The sequence below is a fragment of the Hyaena hyaena genome, unplaced genomic scaffold, assembly GCF_003009895.1.
Source record: "Hyaena hyaena isolate Hyena2069 unplaced genomic scaffold, ASM300989v1 scaffold_698, whole genome shotgun sequence".
NCBI classification, from domain to species: domain Eukaryota; kingdom Metazoa; phylum Chordata; class Mammalia; order Carnivora; family Hyaenidae; genus Hyaena; species Hyaena hyaena.
In genome coordinates, this window is record NW_024081330.1 from 941452 (window position 1) to 965750 (window position 24299).

Here is a 24299-nt window from a genome sequence, read left to right on the forward strand (position 1 = left end):
ACTGGTACAGCCCCTCTGGAAAACAGTGTGGAGGTTCCTCAGGAAACTAACAATAGAACTCCCCTAGGACCCAGCAACAGCACTGCTAGGAATTTACCCAAGGGATACAGAAATGCTGAGGCATAGGAGTACACGTACCCCAATGTTCATAGCGGCACTCTCAATAATAGCTAAAACATGGAAAGAGCCTAAGTGTCCATCAACGGACGAATGGATCAAGAAGATGTGGTTTATCTATACCATGGAATACTACATGGCAAGGAGAAACAATGAAATCTGGCCATGTGTAGCAACATGGATGGACCTTGAGGGTGTTATGCTGAGCGAAATAAGTCAGGCAGAGAAGGACAAATATCATATGTTTGCCCATATAGGAGGATTAGGAGGAACTTAACTGAGGAACAAGGGGGAGAAGAAGGAGGGAAATGGTGGGGGAAAGGGAGAGAGGCGAACCATGAGAGACTCTTGAATGCTGAGAAACAAACTGAGGACTGATGGGTGTGGGGGGGAGGGGGGGATGGGCATGGAGGAGGGCACTTGTGGGGATGAGCACTGGGTGTTATGTGGAAACTAATTTGACAACAAACTATTTGTAAAAAAAAAAAGTATTCTGTAATTAAATCCAACTCTCAAAAGATAATTTGGACCATGCATTCTTCAAATATTAAGAACACATCTTTTATTTAAAAAATAAATAAATGAAAGCATGAGGTTGCTACATTCAAAGCCCTACTTGAGAAGTGGAGATGACAGAGAAGTCAATGGATGGAAATGCATCCTAGGATGGAACATCTACCTCCTCCCAGGTAGAGGTAGATGACAGTAGATCTAGCTCGAAGACACACCCACTTATGTTCTTGCACTTTCCTAATGCAGGAACAAAGCTAACACAAGACTGACCCTCTGGATTTCACACAAAAGAAAAGAGAAGGGCTTCAATGCTACTCTAGAAAAAGCATTGCTACAGTGCTGTTAGTCAAATTATACTGAGAAAAACATTTTGATTCCAGGGCCTGTCTCATCCACTGCTGTGGCAGAGATAAGTCTAAGTAACATAAAAGGTCTTGTTTCCTTCCAAAAAGCCAATTTTCATGAATGTGGTAATATCATCCATTATCATGTCTAATCATGCACATACCTGCGCTAAACACTTGCTAGGTAACATCTAAGGATTTGTAAGGGTTTGTACTTTGAGAGCCACGTAATTTAATTATTATTTACCAGGCAGTGGACCTCGAAGAAGAGACCAAAAAAAATTCGTTCTGTTTTGGCTTTCTATAGAGCTTTGCTATAAGACAATGGACACAACATTATGAAATACTCTGCACTGACATTAGTATCTCCCAGTCAATATAACCAGGCATTAAGCATGCCTTCCACACCAGGCCTTTCAGGAAGGAAAAAGAATTTCCTGCATATAAAACACACAAGAAATGATTTTTCAAACAAGGTTTGCAATTTTTAATCATAAAGAGTACTTCCAAACAGCATATCTTGAGGAGAGCTGTCAAGTCAGAACAAGGGAAATGCAGTATGGGCATCTGGTTGGTGGTGCTGGCTGCAGAAGCAGTCCACAGACCTGAAAACCCTGCCTCAAACTGCTTTTATAAAAAAGAATATCGAATAATGTCTTGCAGTTTGTTCATTTTTTATAGTTCTCGAAATCGAAAGGACACAAAGGTGGATGAAAAGACAGATACATTATTTATTTCTCAAAGCACTGCTGTCACTACATGTTTACATTCATTCAGTCAAGGGTACATTAATGATTGCATAAGAACAGAGTTAACTGAACTTCCTAAAGGGAAAAGGGCACATACGTATTTTTAACCTTGGTAAAATATCAATACTTCATTTTTACATAAAACTACTGCTGACTATAAAGCTGTATCCGGTAGAGCAAGGAAAAGATTCAAAATAACGACCCTGGATTAACAGCTCATCACTCGTATGTATCTGGTGAAGAACATTCCTTATCAAACATTGACTCACCAGTAACAATGAGTGCTTGAAAGAGTTCCTGCCCCCCCATCCAAAAGCATTATCTACTGATCCTTGAATTATTCCTTCTTCAAAATTCAGCTCCAGCATCTCTTCCTCTGTGCAGCTTTCCCTAATCCCACCTAAATTCTAAGCTCCTTAAAGAGGCTGCTTCTTATTCTGCTTTGTTTCCCCCTCACCTAGTGAAGTACAGAGAGACAGCGTGAGGGCGGCCGAGCGCTACTAGTCACATAAAGACACGCTTTACCATCAGCTGAATAGCTTTAAAGAGCAAAGCATCTCCTTAGGGTCAAGTACGAGGTCAGGCAGTGCTTAATGAATACATACTAACAGTAATGAGGAAGAGCCTAAGACACAATTGAGCCTCTCAGAAATTCTAGGGATTTATAAGAGACAAAGTCTTGTCCTTATGCTGTGAGATCTTCTTTGTCACATAGTTTAGTCTGATTTATTGCATGTGTGAAGTCATTTGAGCAAAAAATAAAGGAAGAAGAAATGGCATGTGCACTCTACAATGTGTTAGAGATTTTCTGTTTCTTATTTGAAAAATATTCCTGTAAGAAAGATAAATATATTTTTATTTTAAAATTATCTTGAAATAAGGACTTGAAACTTTTTGCAGAAATGGTTTTATGGAAAAGCCTATATAGACTGGTTTGTTTTTACATATAACTGAAATGATAAAGCACATGTATATCATCATGGAAGATGAATTAGAACTGATTGTTTAAAGAGATCACGTTTATAAACAAATCATAATAAATGATAGTTAGGATTCCAATATCGGGGATTCTAATATTATAATTAATTTAAAAATTTTTTTTTAAATTTATTTCTAGGAGAGAGAGAGAGACAGCATGAGCAGGGGAGGGTCAGAGAGAGAGGGAGTCACAGACTGAAACAGGCTCCAGGCTCTGAGCTGGCAGTCAGCACAGAGCCCGACGCGGGGCTCGAACCCACGAACCGTGAGATCATGACCCAAGCGAAAGTCGGACGCCCAACCAACTAAGCCACCCAGGCGCCCCTATAATTAATTTTTAAAGATTAGGGAAAATGACTGTAAATGATGATTCCAGTTTATGAATTCTCAAAAACAATGGTTCTAGAAATAACACAATTCTTACTGGCAGCAGATGATAGCCAAGAATCTTAATGAGCCCTTTAATCTGATGTCAAGCTCTTACTTTATATAAATCTTTATGGTAGTAAGAGGAAATTTTAATAAAATTATTGTTTAGCCTGGATTTATACAAGGCAGAGTAGTATTGAAAGTAAAGCCAGATGGAAAAGACAAGTGATGTAAAATTTATTCCTCTGAGGTTCATCTTTGTAGAGCTTTTCACATATAACTTCAATAGGGCTCCTTCATCACTGAAAAGTGTCTCAACTCTCAAAGGCTGTGACAATGGGCAATCTTGAGTTCTGATCTCATCTTTGTCACTTAGTAGCTGTGTGATTTTGTTAATTTCTCCAAGCCTGCCTTTTCTATAGCTCCATGCTTCTTGCTTACCTTCTTGAGGCTCTCACACTCCAACCCTCAAACCTTTGTCTGGCCAGCTCTTAAGTTTTAGATCTGAGCTTAGACATTTAGTTCCCTGTCTACTCCTATCCCACCTACACGTGATAAAAGCATCCTTTATGTCTCCCACCATGGTACGTCTCAGACTGTCATTTAAATGGGTGTAGACTTCTTTTTTATTAATTTTTTAATAGTTTATTGTCAAGCAGGCTTCCATATAACACCCAGTGCTCATCCCCACAAGTGCCTTCCTTTCTTTTTTAGTTTTTAAAAAATCTGTATTATTTATTTCTGAGAGAGACAGAGCACAAAGTGGGGGAGGGGCAGAAAGAGGGAGGAAGACCCAGAATCCAAAGTAGGCTCCAGGCTCTGAGCTGTCAGCACAGAGCCCGACGTCGGGCTCAAACTCACGAACCACAAGTTCATGACCTGAGCCGAAGTTGGACGCTCAACCAACCCTGAGCCACCCAGGTGCCCCTAAATGGCTCTAGACTTCTTTTTCCTCCATTGTTCTGTTAGCTTCATGAGGGAAGCTTTTCTCTCTGGTGTCTTTAACAGTGTCTGGCACTTAGTAGGTACTAAATAAACATTTCTGAAATAAGAAGTTCTTAGAATAGTTCAGAAAGGTTTCAATCCGTGGAAATCTATTGATCAATCTACTGAGGCCAGAAAGAACTTCATGCATTTGGCTGGTACAGGGTGTATTATTACAAAATGTCCATTTAAGAGTAACATTTCTGATCATTCACAAAACCATGGTTGCAGACTTTATGCTACCTAACGTCCTACTAATATCAGAGCCAAAGGGATAAATTCCTCTTTCACAGGAAAACATTTATATCTCCAGACAGACAGATAAACTTCTTTTATCAGATAATGGTAATCACATATGCCAGTATGTGGCTTTTTTCACCTAACTGTCAGAAAAGTAAGATCTAAATTCAATAACTACCATAATTATCTCATCACAGATGCTTGGTATCATCTAATCCTCTATGCTTTCCAATTTTTTGTTAAGATTAACTTCTGCTGCAATTTTTACAAATTTATCTGTCTTTTTTTTTTTTTTTTTTTTTTTTTTTTTTTTTTTTAAGANGAGACAGCGTGAGCAGGGGAGGGCCAGAGAGAGAGAGAGTCACAGACTGAAACAGGCTCCAGGCTCTGAGCTGGCAGTCAGCACAGAGCCCGATGCGGGGCTTGAACCCACGGACCGCGAGATCATGACCCAAGCGAAAGTCGGACGCTTAACCGACTACGCCACCCAGGCGCCCCACAAATTTATCTGTCTTCAAAAGACCAAGAAGTGGGGGCGCCTGGCTCACTCTTGTTGGTGAACATGTGACCCCTGATCTCAGTGTGCTGAGTTCAAGCCCTACGTTAGGTATAGAGCCTACTGAAAAAAAATTAAAAAATTAAAAAGACCAAGAAGTGGTCTGAAGAATGAATCGAGTTCAAGTTTTATTTCCCCACATTGCATTAGGATGAATACCTGCAAAGGACCTTTTTCAATCCATTAGTTAAGACATAGTCTCTTAATTCACTAGATATCTTTGATTTCCTAGATTAAATAAACAGTGCATTGTGATTCCATTGGCAATTAGAGCCCTTTGATTTTGCTAGAAATTCTTAGATGACTTTTTTTTTTCCCTCTGTGGTGTTAGAGACTATAGACCCAGACTCTTCCTTTCTGGGCAATCTTGGAACTTAGAGCCTAAATCTAGCTTCTATGGCCTTCCTGATTTTTTCAGCCTGGTGTTTAACTTCCCTGCGTCCCATCACCCATAACAATTACTGTCAATAGGCAAGAAGGCATGGGGTAAGGAAGTCTCATAATTACTACAGGTACAGGGCAAACATCCACTGTCCTTCACTACCCAAGAGTTATACTAAATCCTGTCTACCTATGGAAATAAAGAATCAGTACATAAATGCCAATGGTTTAATTGGGATTTTATTTTTAATGTGTCTGCTGTAATTGTTTAATTGTGGAAGTCATTCTCAAACTATTTTGAAAGTAGGTCAGATACACATACTAAAAAACAGAACTAGAATCTATTACTATGTAGGCAATACTTATTTTATTATACATTTTTCAAGAGTTTCTAGACCTGACCTATCAACATAAAGATGGGTCATCAAAAGCAAATGATATTTATAACATCCAAAGCATCCAATACAGGGTTAACTCTCCAACCAGAAATGCCTAAGGGAGACCTGCTAGGTCCTCACCTAATCAGAGAAAATATGGCAAAAACAAGAGCTACCCAGCACTATAGAATCAAGCTGTTTAGAGCTAGACAGGAAAGGAGAGAAAACCTCAGGGCATCTGAGTGGCTCAGTCAGGTAAGAGTCTGACTCTTGACTTCAACTCGGGTCATTATCTCATGGTTCATGAATTCGAGCCCCACATTAGGTTCCTCACTGACAGTGCTGAGCATGCTTGGGATTCTCTCTCTCACTCTCTCCTGCTCTCTCTCAAAAGAAATAAATAAGCCTTATTTTTAAAAAGGAGAGGGGGAGAGAATACCCCACAGCAGCTCATCCCCAACAGCACTGGAAACTTTAGTATACTCTAGGGCCTCTGGGACATATGAAAATCAATATTCACCTACATCATACTACACATGACATAGTGGCAATCAATACTTATGACAACTTAGGGGATCTCTGCCTCTTAAGCTTCCTTGCCATCACAGAAACTTTTTCAAAGTTACCAAAATAATTTAACCCTACCTAAAGTACACAAATGCAAAAGGGACCATAATCTCTCAAAACAGCACTTGGAAATTACAATAGGATTATTAGCTATGAGAGATTTATCACTCAACAAACAGCAGCTTAATGCTGAATGTCTCACTGCATTAAGTAAGAAATAAATGCCTTAGGATGGGTGTTAATTTGCTAGGGCTAGCATAACAAAGTACCACACCTGGTGGCTTCAACAACAGGAATGTGTTTCCTCCTACTCCTGCAGGTGGAAGTCCAAGATCAAGGTGTGGGCAGAGTTGGTTTCTTCTGAGGTCTCTCTGCTTGGCTTACAGATGGTCACCTTCTCACTGTGTCATCACACGGTATTTCCTCTGTGTGCATGAGTGTCTGTGTCCAAATTTCCTCTTCTGATAAGGACATCAGTCATATTGGATTAGGGACTATCTTAAAGACCTCATTTCAACTTAAACACTTCTTTAAAGTCCTTTTCTCCAAATACAGTCGCATTTTGAGGCACTGGGGGTTAGGACTTCAACATAGGCATTTTGGAGGGACACAGTTCAGCCCACAACAGATGGTCTGCTCAACAAACGGGATTATTTTAAATTCTATTGGAGATTTGTGTGTTTTCTATATATTGTTAAAAATTGACTAAAATAGTTCAATTCTTTTTTCCCCACTTTATGTGAACAGATGAGCAATCATTTGAATTATGCCCAGCTTGCTTGTAATTTGATAGTCCAGTGTTGTGATCAAAGCAGACGCAGAATAAGACTCAAGACTAATGGCCCACGCTGAATCCCAGTATATGATCGAATCTTACCAGACCTCAAGTTGCTTGGCTGTAAAACGGGGATAATCACATCTTCCTCACAGGGTTCTAAAGGAATTTAAATAGGAGAAAACGGGTAAAGGGCCTAGCATTTGGTCTGTCGCCATCATGGCTACCGTAGTAGAAAGACCTCAAGCAAAAGACCTTCTGCAGACCTCAAAAATTAGGAAATAGAGCAGTTAGCCTATGAGTTAGCAGACGGATAAACAGAAAGTAGGACAGAAGCGGGGGGTCAGCACTGGCACACCTGGCCAGCCAATCTTGGTTCAGAAGTCCTGCAAATTCATGAGCCAAGATGGAAAACAGCAACAGCTCTGTCTCAGGCGAGAGTCTGGGGCTTCTGCCGCACCCTCTTCTCCAGCCACACCTCCTAACTCCTGGTCCTACTCACTCACAAAAGGCAAATGGGACAGGAGGAGGCCTGTCTCTGCTCCACATGTTCCTTATTACAAACCAAATTTAAGTTCAAATCTCCAAATCTGCAGAGCTGAAAGAGACTAAATTTCCCACTTAAAATGCAATGAATCTAAACGGGCCATTTGCCTTCCATCTGCTCCTTGATAGTTCCAGCTTCGCTGAGTGAAGGGGTTCACCGGTCCTCACTCCTAACAGGAATCGGATGCATTCCTACTCCCACACCTTTGCTCTGCCATTTCCCTACATGCAATGAGATTTCTCCCTCCCCCATCTGCCCAAGTGGAGAGCGTGTGTCGCAGGCCCTGCTGTGCCCCCCCCTCCATGGGCTCCCAACAGCCACCTCAACACGCTGCAGGCAGCTGATTGGGAAGACCTAGGCTCCTGGCCTCAGGGCAGTTTCTCTCTCCAAGAGGAGGCAGCAGAAGTCCTCAAGAGTTACTGCCCCCAGAAACAGCCCTCAACCAACAACAGACTGGCAGTTGGTGGACAAGACTCCTCTTCCTCATCCCTCAGCTGGATGACGTTCTGAAGAAGAATCCGCCAACTCCCAGGGTTCCTCATCGGTAATGAGCCCCAGTTGGAAATCACATTTTTTCAGCTTCCGTCTCTTCCACATCTCACTTCCTTATACCTTGGAGGTATTTCCAGGAATCCTTGCCTCAGGCTCTGCCATCAGAGCAACCAAAGCCAAGACAACATCCTTTAAGAGAACACCAAATCCCACCTTCCCCATAAAACCTTCCCTCAGCACCAAGGCCTCACAAATCACGTCCTATTGTGTTTTAATACTATTTGTATATGTCTTTTACTTTGGGATCCTGTGAAGGTGAATTCTTTTACAGACCTCTAAATTCCGTGAGTCACTCAGCACAGTATCTTATGCAAATAAGATACTCAATACATGTGTGTTGACTGAATGAAGAATAAATTAACCATAATAATCAGCACAAAAGTCAGGCTCTTTATTTAATCTAACCAAAACTATATCAGTGTGGCTGTTTTCTTCCTTCAAAAGCACTGCATGGATCTACTTTTCATGAACAAATTACTGTGTGCATATATTTCTTTAAATAAACATTTTCTAGATATTCATCTTAAATCAAACCCCTGCTTCAAAAACAAAACAAACAAACAAAAGATGAACACAGACCTTTTCCTAAACGCAGAACTACCTACTGAACACATTACTTTGACCCTTTCATCATGCCTCTGCTTGCCTCTCCTTTGAGTACATCCCTTCACATGTGGTGACACTAAGACAGCTTCAGTCATCTGTGTCCTCGCACCACATGACCATCCTGTATGCACTCATCAGCACGCACCTCAAACCCCATCCCTGGGTAAAGGGAAACATCATTGTGAGTCAATGCAATGATCTCTGCATAGAAGGTCTGTGTACCTCTCTCAACTAGGCATGCTACATTTATTTTCTTTTTCTGAGATTCCTGGTGGCCTAATGGCAAATGTCACCACTGTGTACATATGTATCCCAAGGTCCAATCTTGATGTGATCCAGGTCTAGCAGCATCTTCCCAAGCGTTTGTTGGAGGTAACACAAGGTTTAAGACTCCCCAGTCTTTGTTGGGGAGCCAATCACCACTCCATGTTCTAGCCAACAGAATATGTATACAAAAGGATGCGACCACACATAGGACAAGAGTTAGCCCCCACGTACAATTTTCTTTTTTTTTTTAACTATACTGATTCATTGTTTATTTTTTTTTTTTAGTGTTTTTATTTATTTCTAGGAGAGAGAGAGACAGCGTGAGCAGGGGAGGGTCAGAGAGAGAGGGAGTCGCAGACTGAAACAGGCTCCAGGCTCTGAGGGGGCAGTCAGCACAGAGTCCGACGCGGGGCTCGAACCCACGAACCGCGAGATCATGACCTAAGCGAAAGTCGGACGCTTAACCGACTAAGCCACCCAGGCACCCCCCCCCCCCAACATACAATTCTCTTGATAAGTACCACTGGAGAATGTGGCTGGAAACTTAGACAAACTGGCTTTCCAGGGAGTCTGCAGAGGTAAACTGATTCAGCCCAGCTACCAAATTTCAAGCAGAAGAACTACAATAATAAGTACCTGAATATTTGCTCTGACTGCTGAGTGGAATCTAGAAGCACCCAGGAACTCCCCACCTTGCCCAGAAATAGATATGTTAGTGTGAGAAGCTCTCAAAGTCTAGTTCCATCATCTTAGATGAAGCAACCCTATCTATCAGTGCCTAGATTATGGCCCATTGGATGTCAGGTTCTGACCAACCATGCTCATTACCTTGAATGCATATCAACCACAGGCCCAACTGTCTCTAGTTTCTTCTTCAGTCTCCTTTCAGCAGGGAAAAGATCATACAGTACACTATCCTCTTTTCACTTACAAAGCCAGAAAAAAATACTGACTGAAATCAAAGTGGACCTATGCTGTTCTCATTAGATCAGAGGCTTGATGAGATCAATGAATGTTTTCTTCAATGCTGAAACCCTGAACACAAACAGAGATAGGGGGCTCTCTGGTGTCTCTTCTTATAAAAACACTAATCCTATCAGATCAGGGATCCACCCTCAAGCTCATTTAACCTATTACCTCCTTATAGGCTCTGTTTCCAAATACAGTCATGTTGGGGGTTAAGACTTCAACATAGGAATTTTAAAGAGACAAAATTCAGCCCACAGCACTGAACACACCCTTCCAATTAGCAGACATGTATAAGTACCACACATTATCTCATTTAATCCTTACAACCTACAGCTTAAGAAGGAAAGTAAAGCTTAAGAAGTTAAGAATATACCCATACGATGGCATATTATTTAATACAACATAGATGAACCTTAAAAACATTATGCTAAGTAAAAGAGGCCAGTCACAAAAAGCTACAAGTTGTATAAATCCATTTATATGAAATGTCCAGAATAGGCAAATCCAGAGACAAAAAGTAGATGATTACAGGGTCTTTGCAAAACAACAAAAATGTTCTGGAATTAGATAGTGATGTAATTGCATAAGTCTGTGAATATAACAAACACTGCTGAATGGGACACTTTAAAGGAGTGAATTTTATGGCACGTGAGTTATATCTCAAGCTGCTTATTAAAAATGAAGAAACTTGGGGCACCTGGGTGGCTCAGTCATTAAGCATCTGACTTTAGCTCAGGTCATGATCTCATAGTTCATGAGTTTGAGTCCCACATCAGGCTCTGCACTGACAATGCACTGACAGTGCAGAGCCTACGTGGGATTCTCTCTTTACCTCTCTCTCTGCCTCTCCCCAACTTGCATGCTCACTCTCTTTCTCTTTCTCCTTCTCTCTCTCAAAATGAATAAACCTAAAAAGAAAAATAAACTGCTATGAAAAAAAAAAATCGAGGCACCTGGGTGGCTCAGTTGGTTAAGCATCTGACTCTTGGTTTCAGCTCAGGTCATGATCTCACAGTTTGTGAGTTCAAGCCCTGCATCAACCTCTATGTTAACAGTGTGAAGCCTACCCCTTGGGATTCTCTGTTCCCTCTCTCACTGCTCCTCCCCTGTTCTCTCTCTTTCTCTCTCAAAATAAATAAACATTAAAAAAGAAAAAGAAAAACCGAACAAAACCAAAAACCAAGAAACTTGCCCAAGGTCACATGGCTAGTAAATGACAGTTCCCAGGTTCAAACCCAGGTATGATTACAGAACCTGTGATCTAAACCATTACGCGGCTCTGATCACTGTTACTCCCTATAAACAATTACTGAACACACCAGCAAATTTAATTGATAGGTAATATGGACTTTGGCATGATGCCAATCACACATACGGAGGAGACAATCATTGGACTTCCCAGGACTTCTGAGGATCAATACACATTAAGCATTCTTAATCTGGTAAACCTTTTTAAACATTCTGAACTTGGAAAAAAATGGTTATTCTAGAAGAAAAACAAAACAAAATTGAAAAAGGGAGTATCCTAAAAGGAAAATGACCAAACGTCCTCTGAGGCCATGACTAGGATTCTTTGGCTCCATAAAATAACTCCAGTGGTGCGACTGACGTCCATGCTCGCTGCCGTCTACAGTGTCCCACCAAACACATCTCCACAGACGATGGCCCTTCATGATCTGGCTACGTGGCTTCCTCTCTGACCTCATCTCCTCAGTCTACCCCCACTGCACTCACTGTCCCCACTGTCCTCAGCCTTCCAGCTTTGGTGGTGGTTCATCTTTGACAATCAGTTTTCAGTTCACTGTCCCTCCTCTGACAGACCTGGCTTCTGTGACATTCAAATCATGTTGGCCATCCCCACCTGCTGTCCCTGTAATCACATATTATCTACCTTTATTTAGTGAACGAAGCTCCATGGACAGAAGCAAGAACCCCACCCGTCCTATTTTCAGCAGCTCCGGCACCCACGGGAGTCCCAGGCATACAGCAGATGCTTGCTCGACATTTGCTGAACAAACCAGTAAAACGTACTTCTCTGCCATGAGATGCCTCAGTAAGCCAAGGCCTCACTTCTCCAATCCATAAAAGCACAGACTCGAAAACACTCTCCTCTCAGGAACCCACACTGGGGTAGTCTTCACAGCTGGCAGTCCAGGCCTGATAAGCTCATTAATCACTTCTATTCTGTGGCCACAGCCTCGATCAGTGTATGTTGATATCTTTATGCATTTATTCCTTCACTGAGCCCACGAACTCGCCATGTACCTTTTCCCTTTTCCATTCTCCAATGATTTTACATTGTTGTAAATGTTGAATACTGGTGAATTCAACACAGTCATGGTGTGTGGTGATGACCATTCCATGGTGGGAATGAGAGTGGTTCTTCCGGTTCCTCCATGACTGATTAAAAAATTCTCTTTAGTTTATTCTAACATGAATCAGATTTTTAGTGAATCGCAGCCATTGAAAGTCATTTAAACTAGAGATCCACCCTGGCCTGCACGTGTCATACCCTGATACAATTCCCCTGTCTCTACGTCATACAAGTAGTGCACACTCACACTGCACTCCGAAGGCTCCAGACTCTGCACAGGGGAGATACTGCACGGGTAGAGCTTTCATGGCCTCCCTCCCACTGATTTACCTTTCCCTGTATAAAGAGACCTTCATTTACTCCCAGTCCAGTCCTAAGGCCTCCTCCTGAGCTCATCTCCCTCCTTGACCAGGCTAGATCCTAATACTTAAGTACCCAAGTTATTCACCAGTATTCAAAGAGCTGTGCCTCCGCTCTTCCTCCCCTATGCTACCACCAGAAAATCTGAACCCTGATCCATGCCACAATCTGTCTCCTTACCTTCCCTCGCATCCTCCAGTGATGCAGCACCCCAGGTTAAGAGACACAAAACAGAATGCCATCAGGAAGAATGACTCGAAGACGGATATGTAACACATGGTTGATATCTGATGACGGCTGCTCCTATATTCTTTAACATGACCTTGGTAAGCTTTCTCACCCATTCCTACCAGCAATGGGCTTAAACTTTTGTTATTTTCCTCGAGCCCCAACCCACCTTCCCTATCCATCCCAATCCCTATGGCAGGTAATGCTGTCCCTAAGAAGGAAATCTCCAGAGAGGCATTTTCTGAATGTCATCCCGTCACCTGCAAATGAATCTCTACCTGCACATGCCCATAGGCTGGGAATGAATTATCCCTCCTGGTTCAAAACTGTATTCTGTCCTCGTGCCATTTGTCTCACTCCTGTTTGTCCTCACTCAGATCGGGCTCCATAAAGTATCTCCTGTCTCTTCTGTATCTTCACCTCTCCCTCTTTCCAGCTCCCTTGCTCAGCTAGCAACTTGCTGTGTTACCCTTACCAGCCGTCTCTTGACCCCAGTGTCTTCTTCTAGCCTCTGCCCTCGTTCTCTTTCCCTCGCACCCTGCCCTCCCCGGTGGGCACTTGCTGTCCCCACATCACCTCCTTTCAGTCCTTTCTAGCTTGTTGTAATCCAGCTTCTGCTCCCAAAGCTTCACTGAAACTACTGCCTTCAGACCAGTGAATACTTAATGGATAAATACAGAGGGTAATCTTGGCTCCTTCTCTCACTAGATCCTCTTGCATGTGAGGCTCTAAATCACATCTTCCTGTTTTGAAACTCTCGATGTAATCATTGTCCTGATTCTTCTCCCATTTCTCTGAACACTCATCCTCTGTCCCTTCATGGATTCCTCTTCTTCTCCTCAACTCGTAACCATCTTTCCAGCTTATGTTCTCATTCTGCCTACCTTCCCTGGGCAGTCTCATTCACAATCACGCTTGTCATTAACATTATATGGAAATAACTCTCTACTATCTCCAGCCCCCATCTCTTCCCTGAGTTTCAGATTGTTATATCCACCTACCTCCTAGACATGGCCCCACGTACATCCCAAACCCCTCAAATCAATTATGCATATTCCAATTTCACATCCTTTTCACCATTTAAACAGTTGTTCCCTGTGCTCCTGGATAAAACCTTCCACCGAGCTATCCGATCAGGCAAGGCACTTATTAATTTTAACTCTTCTTTCGGCCTTGTCATCCATATCAAAGTGATCCTAATGATTTTTATCAGTTGAAGATTTCTTGAGAGCCTTCCCTCTCCATGCCTCTGGGCACTTCCTAAGAACAGAACTTCTGTTTATTCCCTTACTTTCAATTTTCAGATTCTAGAGGATAACAGCCAAGCTCTTAACCATGACATATGAGATCTTCCATTAGTTGAGCTGTCCCTGGGCCTATCTATTCTGACTCATCTCCCTCTGCCTCAACTTTGTAATTTACCCTGAAGTTCAATAAAAGTCTCATGCTTCCTTAAAATGCCCCACAGCTCCCTGTGCCTGCCTCCTTAGCACACACTATCTCCTCTGTCTAGACTCAATTCTCCATTTCCTCTTCCTCTCCCATCCCTCCCCAACACTCCCCCTCCTCACTAGCACCTGTCTTGTAAGATTTAGCTCAACTGTCACCATTTCTAGGACACCCTTTCACACTGCTCCCATCTGAAGAGCTGCCTTTTTGGTGCTACCACAGCCCTCCATGTTTATCTCTACCACAGCAGATTTCACACTCTTCTAAAATTAAGTATTTATCTATCAACATTTCTCCACTAAATGAGAAGCTCCTCAAGGCAAGGGCCACGCATAGCAGGTCTCATCTTGGTTACTTTGCATGTTAAATATTACTGATAAATTATTTTCTGATGTGTTTTCAGAACTTTAAGCCCAATAGGCATCCCCTATGAGCCTTCTTCAGTCATTTGATTGGGAGGCTCTGTTGTGGCCGTGATGTTCTAATGTTCAAAACACATGGCAATGTTGGTTGCTTTGACCACCTTTCAGTCTGGAATCACAGTCTCCATTGCAGTAAGAGTTAAAGAAATAGAGGACCTTAAACAAACTAAAATTAGCCATGCCTCGCTACTCAACACAGTCTAAGATTTGGCAAGACAAATCTCTTAGGCAGGTACAGTGCTGACACAGCGAGGTGGAGAGGCACTCAACCAAGGCTCAGCAGACTCAAAGAAGAAAACCTGCAACAGCTTTACCACAGGAAACTGAGTTCTGCTGATTCATTTTGACCTAAAGCTGCAACAAAACTTGCATAAGGAGCACCCAAGCTGACTCTGCACTTTTTTTTTCTGCCGAGCTCACAGAAATTGGCATAGAAGAAATTTAATAGTTGTTCTTCATATTCTTTTGCAATTTCTCAGATATTGACTGCGGTTGCTGACATTATAGTGTCTGATGGCATTATGTGGTATTTTTCTGGCAAAGATTCAGTTCTGGTCAAAATACTGAGGAGAATTTAAAATACTCACTGGAGCTCCTGGAGCTCCCTCAGCTGAAGAGAACCATACAGGAAATCTTCTTCACCCAAGAAAAGCTCACCGCTAGCTCAAGTAGAGGCTGAGGAGGTCTGCTTCAGTAAATAGCTCTTGCTTATGCTTTCTACAAGGAAATCGGTACTGTACAATTGGCTCCAACTTAGGAAATGGCATTTAAATATCAACGTAAATACATGCTCAGAGAAAAACTGGGTGAATTTTGATCAGGACCAATGTCTAAACACCTGTATTAGAGAAAATTATGAAGCAAGAACCTTCTCAAAATAGGTATTGCAAGTCATGATTTTCTTTGTTCTTCATAACGAAGTCATGTGAATTGCATAATGAAAAGTAAAATGGAAGACATTTCTAGACTGAAGTCTAATTATACTTGAGTCAGTAATTTATCATGCTTCCTATATATAGTAAGGATCATAGTTAACATTTAATTAACTAGCATTACTTCAAATATTTATTCCATTTAAAATCATAATATGTAAGTACTCTACTGAGGTATTTAGCAAGTTAAATGTTAAATGTCTTCTCTTTCAGGAAAAGAAAAAAAGGCAGAATTCGCTTCAGACTTTTATATTTTTCTGTAAGTGCAATATGACATAGTCGGCTAAAAAATACCAGTTGCTTCAACAACAGACACTGTTTTGACTAAACCATTATCATGAAGTAAAGTGTTATTGCACTTGCTTCTTAACAGGATTATAACCAAATACTTACTTGTTCAGTGTGAGGTCAAGAATGAATTTGGAGCCAAAGGCTTCAATCTGGAAACTTGCCTGGGCGAGATGGACAGCCTATGGATTCAAAGAGACAGAAACAAACTTAGCTTACCTTCCTGTCTTTAAAGCTGATTAGATTGATATCAGTGATATTAAATAAGAAAAAAAAATTTATGGATCGATGCACCTCTTTATGGACCCCTATGTAACAATCCAATTCTTTAAAAGGATACTAGGTCCATTGTCATGGCTTTACTTGGAAGACATAAATATCAGTGCAGCAAGGAACTAATAAAAGACAATCAGTCCTTTAAAATGAACCCATTGTGATAAAAATCAAGAGCATATTCAGCTGGACGTTCAAAGTGACTATGATGAATTATGCAAAAGTCTGACTAATTAAGGCTTGATTTCAGCCTATTTTGCGCACAAAGCTAACCAATTCTTTCTGCACACCTAAGTCAAAACTCATGACAGCGCTCTGTTCTTCATCAGAAATTGGAACTTTCTATAAATGATATATCAGCAGAATGTGACAGTAAAATGTGAAAGTACAACCTTTTAACTTCAGAAAGCACTTAGAATAATGTCCCTTGTGAATCCTCAGAGTGTATGTCCCCCTGAAAAATGTCACACATTTACAAATACTGTCATTACTGGGGCACCTGGGTGGCTTAGTGGGCTGAGCATCCATCTCTTGGTTTTGGTTCAGGTCATGATCTCAGTTCATGGGACTGAGCCCCGAGTCAGGCCCCTTGCTGACAGTGAGAAGCCTGCTTGGGATTCTCTCTTTCCCTTGCTCTCTGCCTCTCCCCGGCTTGTGTGCATGTTCTCTCTCTCAAAATAAATAAATAAACTTTAAGAAAAAAGAACAAACACTGTTGTTATAGTGCCTTAACTCAAAATACAAAGATAATTCCATCTAACCATGAGTCATATGTACTAAGTGTTAAAGATTAGTTTAGCTCACAGAAGTATCTTGAAAAATGTAAGTTAAAAATCAATGGAGTTTTGTTAAGGTCTTACCCTAAGATAAAATCCCCTTTTATCCTTTCATCAGGAAAAAAAATTTTAAAGACAAGGATAAATGCAACACCTACACTCCCTTCTCTTCCCTGCTCAGAAACATCCTTCCTGCAAACTCCATCCCTCAGGCACAGTCACGTCACAAACCGTCTGCGAAGTGCTACCTGCATGGCAAGCAGCCAGTGCATCTTTCTGCCCTGGTACTTTCCACTCCCCTCCTCCCTGCAATACCACCCATGCTCCTCTCTGCCTTCATCCTACCCAACGCACCCTTCAAGCACAGCCCAATGGCCTTACTTTCCATTGAGCCCTCCTACACACGCAGGCTGGAAATGAACTCTTCCTCCTCACGGCTCCAGAAACACTTCACCTGCTTCCACTCTGCACCATGAGGTGGACTCACTTCCCATCCCACCCTGGGCCACTTATATCACAAGGGTATTGCAGTTGTAGAGTAATGACCCTTCCCCAAAATATATGAACTTCTAAGCCAAATATTTATTGTCAAGACTATTTTGCCCTGCCAAGCCCATAAAACGCTATAAACCATGACTTCTACTTCTAGTCAAGCACAACTGCTAACTGGATAATCACTACAATAATCAAAACATAGGGGCGCCTGAGTGGCTAAGTCGGTTCAGCGTCCGTCCGACTTCAGCTCAGGTCATGATCTCACAGTTCATGAGTTCAAGCCCTGCATCAGACTCCGTGCTGACAGCTCAGAGGCTGGAGCCTAGTTCAGATTCTGTGTCTCCCTCTCTTCTCTGCACCTCCCCCACTCATGCTCGCTTTCTCTCCCTCTCTCTCTCTCTCTCTCTCTGAAAAAGAAATAAACATTAAAAAATTAAAATAATAATAATCAAAACATAAAATAAAAAGGAAATTAATAAGCATTAAATTTTAAATATAAAGCAATGAGATAAAAGGAGCCCAAATACCTAACACCTTGGCACAGCCTCACCAACCCCAAACAACCATGCAGAATACAGTCATCGTATTTGATTCGGGCTCTTCCTGCATCCAGACAACTACATGACAGAGAAAAAAATTCCGGTCTTGTTAAGTGAGGTCTCAGTCATATGCATCAAACCTTTATCTCCTGATACAAATACCATATTCTCCTTAATCTAAATTCATTCGGTGTCTTGAAGCATTAATTTCTGCAGGAAGAATCAGATGAATAATTCATGCAAAGGGAAATATTTTCATTTCTGGGTCCCAAAAGTTTAAAGGAAAAAAAAACAACTCTCTTCCTGAAAATAAGATAGGCTCTTAACACATGCACCCCAATGTCTATAGCAGTGCTATCAACAACAGCAAAGTATGGAAAGAGCCCAAATAGCCATGGACTGATGAATGGATAACGAAGATGTGGTTTATATACACAATGGAATACTACTTGGCAATCAAAAAGAATGAAATCTTGCCATTTGCAACAGCATGGATGCAACTAGAATATATTATGCTAAGCAAAATAAGTCAAAGAAAGACAAATATATGATTTCACTCATATGTGAAATTTAAGACACAAAACATGAACATAAGGGAAGGGAAGCAAAAATAATATAAAAACAGAGAGGGAGAGGTGTCTGGGTGGCTCAGTCGGTTAAGTGTCCGACTTTGGTTCAGATCATGATCTCACGGCTCATGAGTTCGAGCCCCATGTTGGGCTCTGTGCCGACAGCTTGGAGCCTGGAGCCTGCTTTGGATTCTGTGTGTGTCTCTCTCTCTGCCCTTCTCCTGTTCATGCTCTGACTGTCTCTCTCTTAAAAATAAATAAACATTAAAAAAATTAAAAAAAAAATAAACAGAGAGGGAGACAAACCATAGGAGACTCTTAAATACAGAGAACAAACTGAGGGTTGCTGGAGGGGAGGTGAGTGGGGAGATGAGTTAAATGGGCAAGAGGCATTAAGGAGGACACTTCTGGGGATGAGCACAGAGTGTTATAAGTAAGTGATAAATCACTAAATTCTATTCCTGAAATCACTATTACACTATATGCTAACTAAGTTGGATTTACATTTTTTTTAAAAAGGCCCTTAAGTATATTTTTTATTAGGAATATTAAAAAGCGGAGAAGAGTTCATTAATGCCACCCTGGCCTCAAAAAGGTGATAAATTACTGCCGTGATCAACTTTATACACACAAAAGAACCTGACATTAGCCACTGAAAAGCTTATCTTGCAGCAAACAAGCAATGAGACAAGTACAAACCCCAACAGCAGCCTGGTGTACAATAACGGAGCTGGGGGTAACAGCTTACCCCACTTTATAGATGTGTCAGGAGTTCTCCAGTTAAATAAGTTTATACTGAGCCAAAGTGACAAGATTCAGTTTAATAGAATTTAATGAAAGAGCCAGCAAATAACATTAATCTTAGGATTTTCCTTTTTCCTTAGTTCATTCACTCCCACATAGGTGTTCAGTCCCACTGTGTGCATCAAGATCACTGGAACACAGCTCCTGCCCTGAGCTGCCAGCCTCAGGGGGTCTGAAGGGTCACAGCGACCAAGACTTCACTGACCAGATGCAGTCTGAACAAAATTCTAAAAGATGAAAAAGAATCCACCCACCAAGAGAAGAGAAGACATTCAGGGCATGGGGGAAAGCATTTACAAACACGGAGTAGAAAATGAATATGGAAAACAAGTTTTTTTTAATTTTTAAAAAATTAATATGGCCTATAAAGAAAACAGTTTTGGGAGGTGTCTGGGTGGCCAAGTTGGTAACATGTCCGAGTCTTGATCTCAGCTCAGGTCATGCTCTCATGTTGGTGAGTTCAAGCCCTGTGTCGGGCGGGATCTGCCAATGACAGTGTGGAGTGTGTCTGGGATTCTGTCTCTCCCTCTCTCTGCCCCTTCCCTGCTCTCTCTCTCTCTCTCTCTCTCAAAATAAATAAATAAACTTAAAAAAAAAACAGATTTTGAAGGAAATGTTGAACACTGAATCTGAAAAGGTGCGCTGGAGACTGTGGGGCTTTGCGTGATCCACTCAATGACAAGTCTGGTCACACAGACATACCTGTGGCCAAGACAGCAAGCTGTCCTCCAAATGTGCCCTCACTTACTCAACACAGTGTTTGGCACGTGGCCAGTCACCACCACCACCACCACCATCAACAATGATAATATAACTCGATCATACTGACGAATTACTCTCCGTAACACCTGAAACAATTAACGCCATCAACAGCATCCCTGTTTCTCCATGAGGAAAGAAAATATCTGATCGTCTTACCTGTATCAGTAAGGATGTTTCCACATTTTAACTTATTTTAATGCGGAGAGGCAGCACATTTTCCTATACGATGATTTAAGATTTCCTCAAGCATTCATCTTCCTTGTACATGCATCAAATAGGATTGGCATATTCATCTAATACACCTGTGTCCATTTTAAGGAATTTCAGTACAATGGTATACATTATTTTTCCTAGGTTCTGTTTCTCTTTCCATTGTTATACATTCAGCATGTGTACAGAGTACAGATTCTCCTCTATATCGAAATAAATACCTGACAAATGCTACTTTTTCCCTATCATTCTGTAATTTCTGCTCTGTCTTAAACAAAAAAAGAGTTTTTAACTTCTGAAATCTCTGCTATGCCATAGCAACTGATCATTTTTTTTATTTTACAAAATACTATACAGTTTTGATCATTGTCAAATTTAAATATATTTTCAAATCAGGTAAAATGAGTCCTCATCATTATTGTTCTACAAATTACATTTTTGGATATTCTTTGTTTTTACTTCGTATTAACACCCTTCTTTTAAATGACAGAAACATCAGAGAAATGGCCAAGATGAATAGAAAGTTTTGTAACACATGGCCGTATCACTTAGTCTATAAAATATTTTATTTTTTTAATGTTGATTTTATTTTTGAGAGAGAGAGGGAGAGACATAGAGCATGAGCGGGGAGAGGCAGAGAGAGAGGGCGACCCAGAATCTGAAGCAGGCTCTGGAGCTGTCAGCACAGAGCTCAACGTGGGGCAAAAACTCATGAACTGCAAGATCATGACCTGAGCTGAAGTCGGACACTCAATCGACGGAGCCACCCAGACACCCCTATATATTTTAGAGCTGACTAGCTGACCAGCATTGTTGAAACTCCTCAAAATACAAAGGCTACCTCAAATATTGCTCTTCTTTTACAAAGAAGGAACCATACAGTGAGGTTTAGAAACGTGTTCAGTAATACAAAATTGGATCACAGGAATACTTTAGAAAAAAGTTCATGAACCACACATAAAGTCGTAATGGGTTATTTCTCCTTTGGGATATATGTTAAACAGACTTGATGATTAACACTTGTTTTTACAAGGACAGTCACCATAAAAGCAGTGTGGAAGAATGCAGAGTTTTACAGTCAAAGAGCATCATTTCACCACAAGCATAAGCATAGCCCTGGGCTCAGAATTACACCCTGAAGGACTGAGAACAGCTGTTGCCTAAGCACTTTGATATTTTTCTTTTGACTCAGAATCTGGCACAGGGAAATTATAGGAGCTCTATAAACAAAAACAACTAAACTCAATTATATACACAAACCTCCTTCACTGAAGAACAATTTACACATTTAACAATGTGCTTTTGTATTTCTAGGGTTTGTTTTTTCCTTTTAGTAGATGGCACCTAATGGTATAGTATTAAATAACTTTAAAAGGCTGTCAGGTTCCTCAGTGAAGACTGATTTTGCGTCTTATCAAGCTATGTTGTGATATTGAGCAATCATGTACATTACATAAGCCGAAGAGACACAGCTACATTTTCTTGGGACTTATACTCTAGAACAGTTAACATTAATATGGACATGAAAACAAGAGAAAAGGAGGACTCTCTCTACTTCTAGAAATAGAAATCAGGCATTTCCATACAAATCAAAACCACACTGAGATACCACCTCACGCCAGTCAGAGTGGCTAAAATGAGCAAATCAGAGAACTCTAGATGCTGGCGAGGATGTGGAGAAACGGGCACCCTCCTACACTGTTGGTGGGAATGTAAACTGGTACAGCCCCTCTGGAAAACAGTGTGGAGGTTCCTCAGGAAACTAACAATAGAACTCCCTTATGACCCAGCAATAGCACTGCTAGGAATTTACCCAAGGGATACAGAAATGCTGAGGCATAGGAGCACATGTACCCCAATGTTCATAGCAGCACTCTCCACAATAGCTAAAACATGGAAAGAGCCTAAGTGTCCATCAACAGATGAATGGATCAAGAAGATGTGGTTTATCTATACCATGGAATACTACATGGCAATGAGAAACAATGAAATCTGGCCATGTGTAGCAACATGGATGGACCTTGAGGGTGTTATGCTGAGCGAAATAAGTCAGGCAGAAAAGGACAAATATCATATGTTTGCACGTATAGGAGGATTAGGAGGAACTTGACGGAGGAACAAGGGGGAGAAGAAGGACGGAAATGGTGGGGGAAAGGGAGAGAGGCAAACCATGAGAGACTCTTGAATGCTGACAAAAACTGAGGACTGATGGATGTGGGGGGGAGGAGGGGGATGGGCATGGAGGAGGGCACTTTGGGGATGAGCACTGAGTGTTATGTAGAAACTAATTTGACAATAAACTATTTGTAAAAAAAAAAAAGAAATCAGGCATTTCCAGAGTACGTATGTTTTCATGCAAAAACGCCTCACACATAATGAGTATTCAATCAATATCCTTCACTACTTGGCAAGGATTTGTGTGTTCTACAGAGCGTACACATAACTGAAACTAAATATAGGAAGTGGAAAGTTTAAATTTTCCCCGAATTCAGAAAATATTTTGAGACTGAATGTCATATTCAGCAGAAATGGAGCAACTTGAATTGAGGTCTCTATGCTATCAATCACAGCCTCCTCTGAGCGGGTCATGTACCTTAATATGCTCTGTAATGTATATGGTTTGGGAAACAGAAGGAAGTTTGGAAGAAGTTCTCCTGCTCTTAAGGTATATTCAGTTTATTTAGGGAGACCCTTGTTGAGGGAATGAAGAAAACTTGTCTGGAGTGGCATATCGGTAAGACAAACAAATGCTTTCCCAATGGCCTGCAGAAGCCCTGGGAAGTATGGCTTGAACAGACAGCTGTGGGATGATTCCAGCTCTGTTTCCTAGAGATGAGGGCTGTAGGCTTCTAGGAGAGAAGCGGCTAGAGAAATCAAAATGCTGTCATTAGAGTTAGGACCCAGGAACCCAGGATCAATAAACTGTCTTTTCTACTGGAAAGAATCATGGAAAAAGTAAAACAGCTAAATAGCTGATTACTAGTGAGACTGGAGGTAATTTCTTTCTTATTTTTATTTCCCTCATTGCCATAATATTGCTCATTCTATGTTCACTAAAATATTATATTCATAGTGAGTGTGGGTCTGCATCTGCATGTATAAACTGTAAGCTTTGCAGGGCACCTGAGTGGCTCAGTCGTTAAGTGTCTGACTCTTGATTTTGGCTCAGGTCATGATCTCACGGTTTGTGAGTTCAAGCCCTTCATTGGGCTGTACACTGACAGTGCAGAGCCTACTTGGGATTCTCTCTCTCTCTCTCTCTCTCTCTCTCCTTCTCTTTCTCTTTATCTCAAAATAAATAAATAAACTTTAAAAAATAAAAAAAACTATGTTTTTCAGCAAATATTCTTCTCTTCCTTTATGTTTTTACTTCTAGTTTTTTCCTCTACTCTTGATCCTCTGAGAGTTTCTCTTCCTTTTCCTTCAATATGGTGGGGAGAAGTTCACAGACTCTCCAACATCACTTTCTTTTGAGATTCAGGACATTTTATGGTTTCAGGGCAGACAGATTTGTAAATTCACCAACTAAGAAGGAAGAAAGAGAACAGCTAATCATATCCTAGAAGGAGCGTGCTTCACTGTAATGAGCTGAGTTGTTGAAGGCAGCAGCTCTGCTGGCAGCCTTGGGTTACACAGAGTGGGTTCCTCTTCTTTCTGTGTCACAGGAGACCCAGAATCCAGTGACCTGAATAGTTAAATTCAAATAAGAAATAAAGTGCCTAGTTTAAATTGAAATAAATTTGAGGAAAATACATCACTCTCCTTAGATCACATAGGCTTTTCTGTAAATAACGAATTTGGGTCTATCCCACATACAGCCAAAGAAACACAGAAATCTAGCTTGTAGATCTTTTTCCCCCTTATGATGTAAAAACCTAAATATGTAAATATATCTTAGGAGTTCGGATGTCCAAAAGGAAACACTAATAGATCATTTTAACTACAATCTGGTCCCAACCCCTGATCCTAAGCGTGCACACTGGTGAT

The 24299-nt window shown here is 41.1% G+C and overlaps 1 protein-coding gene across 12 annotated transcripts in view; it reads right to left on the bottom strand.

Annotated features, from left to right (window-relative positions):
• The window catches only part of ADAM23 (ADAM metallopeptidase domain 23), a 173457-nt gene that overhangs the window by 110560 nt on the left and 38598 nt on the right, over positions 1-24299 (bottom strand). For all 12 annotated transcript variants that reach the window (XR_005525568.1, XM_039217496.1, XM_039217493.1 and 9 more), the window contains exon 3: positions 15990-16066. Coding sequence is in view for 11 of the 12 variants with exons in the window: in XM_039217496.1 (XP_039073427.1) it covers positions 15990-16066 (77 nt within the window). In the remaining variant the exon portion in view is untranslated. The remainder of the gene's footprint in view (positions 1-15989; positions 16067-24299) is intronic.